The sequence below is a fragment of the Phalangium opilio genome, unplaced genomic scaffold (assembly GCF_054372755.1).
Source record: "Phalangium opilio isolate 3A_F unplaced genomic scaffold, DU_Popi_V2 ptg000101l_1, whole genome shotgun sequence".
Lineage (NCBI taxonomy): Eukaryota > Metazoa > Arthropoda > Arachnida > Opiliones > Phalangiidae > Phalangium > Phalangium opilio.
Window position 1 is genome coordinate 5,033,160 of NW_028324204.1, and position 4,527 is coordinate 5,037,686.

The following is a 4,527-nucleotide window of genomic DNA, read 5'->3' on the forward strand; positions in this document are numbered from 1 at the left end:
TTAACATGGTCAGATTCCAATAATTCATTTTTTGCATGAAAAAGTGGAATTAAAAACTCGAATATCAATCGCATAATTTCAACAATTTTTGGATCAACGCAACAACTGTATTAATAGAACTATCAGTTTTAAAATGTTTTTGTTTCAAAAGAACTTCAGTATGGTAAATACACAATCCAAATGCTTCTAGGAATAGTTTCACGTCCAATTCTTCCAAAAACTTTTCAAACAGCTGCACAAAGAATCTATCTAATAACGGCACTTTATATTCCAGTGAATCTCTAAATCTTGATCCTTCAGATTCTTAATTAAGTTTTCATAATCAATATCTATTACAATGGTATCAGATGGCTGGGAAAGTGTTTCTTCAGTAGCCTGTTTATTAGCTTTCATATAAATTTGGCGCAAAATTTTATCACTGATTATACGTTTTTTTTCGATTCTTCCGACATCAATTCATGCTTTATTTCAGAAGCTCTATGATTAATGTCATATTCGCGAAGTGGAGCTCCCGGCTTTTTACGGTGTGCATAAGGTGTCTTTAAAACATTCCGAGTATCGTTTTCACATGATCCTTTATTTTCAGGGATAACTGCGCTCGAATCGGATTTTTTCAATAAACCATAATTTTTTTCAATGTTATCTATGAATTTGCCGTTTTCGTGGCTAGTGATCGTTTGTTCTGTACCACTCTCATTGTCAGTATGTGAAGTTTCCTTATGAATCACATGACTATTTCGATGAACCGTGCCCATATTTTCTATGGGTTGGACGTTTGTCGGGTCTGTGGTCGGTTGTTCCGAACCACGCCCATTACCAGTCTTTACGACTGTTGGCTTGACGATTACGTCGTAATTTTGATGAACCATACCCATATTTTGTATGGGTTGGACGTTTGTGGGATAAGTGGTCGGTTGTTCCGTACCACTCCCATTTTCAAAGTTCAACACGGTTGGCTTGGCCATTCCGTCACAGTTTTGGTCCTCAATTTTTGTAGTAGAAAACAAAATAGCGGAAAATCGGTTACAAAAATACAAAAAATTAGAATATAGAAGTACTAATTCAATATAAGAACAATTCCCTATTTCGCTCAATTCTCAATAATATAGGCAAAACCTTAACGAGAAAAGGTGGGGGGGGGTAAATGGAGCCTAGACGTTCAAATTCTAATAATGAAGTAAATAATTGCGAGGGTTTCGGCTATTCCAATAAACCTTTAGAGCTTTTTCGTTTTGCCGCTCTTTAGAGCTGGAAAACGATTGTTCTGACCTCAGTTGGCTGGTCGGCAGGTCGGCTGGCTGGATTTTGGTGTGACCTGATGAGATTCGTCATAAATAAACTTTTCAAATTTCAAATTTCCCGCGAATTTCACCCGTAGTTCACGTTACACCTCATAGGTGGCGTAACGTATTTAATTTCAATTGAAATTATTTTCCCGTCTGTGCCGGGCCTCGAACCTGCGATGTCCCAATCCATACGAGACGCTACCACGAAGCTACGCTCGCTTAGTACAAAACCCGAGTTAAGTTAGACTGTAGAGTAGAGAGAGGTAGAAATATTTGGATCCCCACCCACCCTCCCCTTCCCGACGCGCGCCAACCAGCTGCAGCTGGATTTTGTAAGTGGGAGAGGAGAGAGAGTAGAGAGAATGACTGCCTAGCGCGTGCCAATAATTTCTAGCAATGTGATTTAAATCAATGAAACATACTCATTTAAAGTTAAATAATTATAATTAGCTAATATGATTATTATATTTAAAAAAAATTATATTATTTAAGTTATAAATTTAACGATAGTTGTTGAGAGATTCAATAGAGGGCAACATGAGATGTCATAAATACTAGTTTGTTTTTTGTTGTCTCTCTGCCTCCTATTGCAAGGCCCAAGGCTTAACGGATGATCGATGATTAGATAGTTTAATCAGGTGTTTAAATGTAACTTAATCCCGGCGATACCATTAATGACAAACGCAATCAACATACTCATGGTTAAATTAAAGTTAATTAAATTGAATTGCTCAAAGATAACTATAAAATTAAATCAACAACTCAATTATCTGCTCAACGATAATTAGGCTAGTTTTTAACTTTTTGTCAGTTTTGCTGTTTATTTAAACGTAATTAAACAATGGTTAAATACTGCAAGTGTATGGGTGTAAATTTCCACGCGACGTTAAATTGTCGAAACAATGGGATATAATTTTAAAAATGGGTAAACCACACACCAAGTCCATGGTTGTCTGCTCCCTTCATTTTAAATTAGAGGATTACCGCCTTCAACCGAAATATGAACATTCAGGTATGTTTTAAGCGTATAATTTTAATTTAAAACCAATTATAATAGGAGTTATTATTGTAGATAAGTTAAGTTACCCTCCCAGACTTAGACCCTTGGCTGTTCCTTCCAAAAAACTCCCGTTAAGGAAACATGATCAACAAAATTTCAGGGCTAGTGGGAGATTGGAAAGACTGAAAAAAAGGAATCAACTCTCACAATCTCCAACTTTGCATGCAAGTCAAACAGCTGAATTAAATGGACCAGCAGACGCAGAAATTCTAGCTGAAAGATTGGGGATTGATGCGGTTCAACAAACTACCGAGGAAACTACGACCGACAAATGCACCACTCCAAACCCCAATAATTTAAAGCTATGAAACATACTCATTTAAAGTTAAATAATTATAATTAGCTAACATGATTATTATAATTAAAAAAATTATATTATTTAAGTAATAAATTTAACGATAGTTGTTGAGAGATTCAATAGAGGGCAACATGAGTTGTCATAAATAGACTGCAAACCCAAACTCCGTCTAGTTTGTTGTCTGGCACTCTGGCTATTGCAAGGTCTAAGGCTTAACGGATGATCGATGATTAGATAGTTTAATCAGGTGTTTAAATGTAACTTAATTCCGGCAATACCATTAATGACAAACGCAATCAACATACTCATGGTTTAATTAAAGTTAATTAAATTGAATTGCTCAAAGATAATTATGAAATTAAATCAACAACTCAACTATCTGCTCAACGATAATTAGGCTAGTTTTTGTCAGTTTTGCTGTTTATTTAAACGTAATTAAACAATGGTTAAATACTGCAGGGTGTATGGGTGTAAAAATAATGCCACAATGAGTGGTGTCCGCTTTCACCAATTTCCGAGCGACGTTAAATTGTCGAAACCATGGGATATAGCTTTAAAAAATGGGTAAACCACGCACCAAGTCCATGGTTGTCTGCTCCCTTCATTTTAAAAAAGAGGATTACAGCCCTCAACCGAAATATGAACATTCAGGTATGTTTTAAGCGTATAATATTAATTTAAAACCAATTATATTAAGAGTTATTATTGTAGATAAGTTAAGTTACCCTCCCAGATTTAGACCCTTGGCTGTTCCTTCCAAAAAACTCCCGTTAAGGAAACATAATCAACAAAAGTTCAAGGCTAATGGGAGATTGGAAAGACTGAAAAAAAAAGGAATCAACTCTCACATTCTCCAACTTTGCATGCAAGTGAAACTTTCCGGTGTTATAACATTTGTCAGCAAAGCTTTTTGTGGAAGATGTTCCGACCAACAAGTAACGTCTGAAAGTAAAATATTGGACATGTGTGAAGGTTTCATAGATGGGATTATGGTTAACAAGGGGTTTGCCATAGAAGATCTTTGCAACAAGCGTGGTTTAGAACTAATAAGACCACCCTTTCTAAAGAAGAAAAAGCAATTTACAAGTGAATAAGTTTTGCGAAATTCCAAAATACCTGCTGTGAGAGTGCATGTTGAGAGAATGATAGGTAGAATGAGAGCTTTTAATTGTTTAAATAAAAAATGGCCTTTTGATTTATTGCCCTATGCTAGTTCAGTGATCACCGTGGTATCTGTTGTTATTAATTTATCAACACCAATTTTGGCTAACGATAAATTTTAAATGTTTCTCAACAATATGTCCCAACTTGTTAAAACCCGTGAAAAAATGCAAATAAATAATGCACCCAAGACTCCCGAAATTTTGTAAAACAATTTAATTTAATAAATTTGTAAGATTCAATCACATTTAAAGGAACTTAAAAATATCACTTCAGCCTTATTTGCGCCATTACATTCCGTCCTTTTTATTCCATTTCAAATAATTTGGAATGTAGTAATTGAAAAAAGTAATTTGTAATCTTGGTAAAAGATTGTTAATAAATTTTTGGTCTTTAGGCACATCAATAACAGTTTAGAATAAATTTTAAAATGACAACTTTGAAGACCTAATAGGGCCAAACTAAGTTGCACTTGCCCATAATACATTTGTTAGGGTTTCAAAGAAAATGTTCCGTCCTTCTTGATTATGTAAGGAGTTTTCTTGAGGACTGTTTCCAAGTTTCCGTTTTCACCAATGACTGGACACTTCATTTTGACCAAATTATCGTTGACTACACCGTCAGGGGAACACCCCAAGAATGGATAAGAAGGGTTGACTTCAAAACCAATCTTCGGTACTTTTAAATTAGACTTTTTTTAAAGCAACAAGTGTTTTTTTCGT

At 35.1% G+C, this 4,527-nt stretch overlaps 1 protein-coding gene across 1 annotated transcript; it reads left to right on the forward strand.

The window, feature by feature from the left end:
• The first annotated feature begins 3,204 nt into the window (after positions 1–3,204).
• Positions 3,205–3,742, forward strand: LOC149631011 (uncharacterized). The gene is made up of 2 exons (XM_089851209.1): positions 3,205–3,295; positions 3,356–3,742. The coding sequence occupies exons 1-2, from the start codon at positions 3,205–3,207 to the stop codon at positions 3,736–3,738; spliced, it is 474 nt and encodes a 157-aa protein (XP_089707335.1). The 3' UTR covers positions 3,739–3,742.
• Positions 3,743–4,527: the final 785 nt, after the last annotated feature.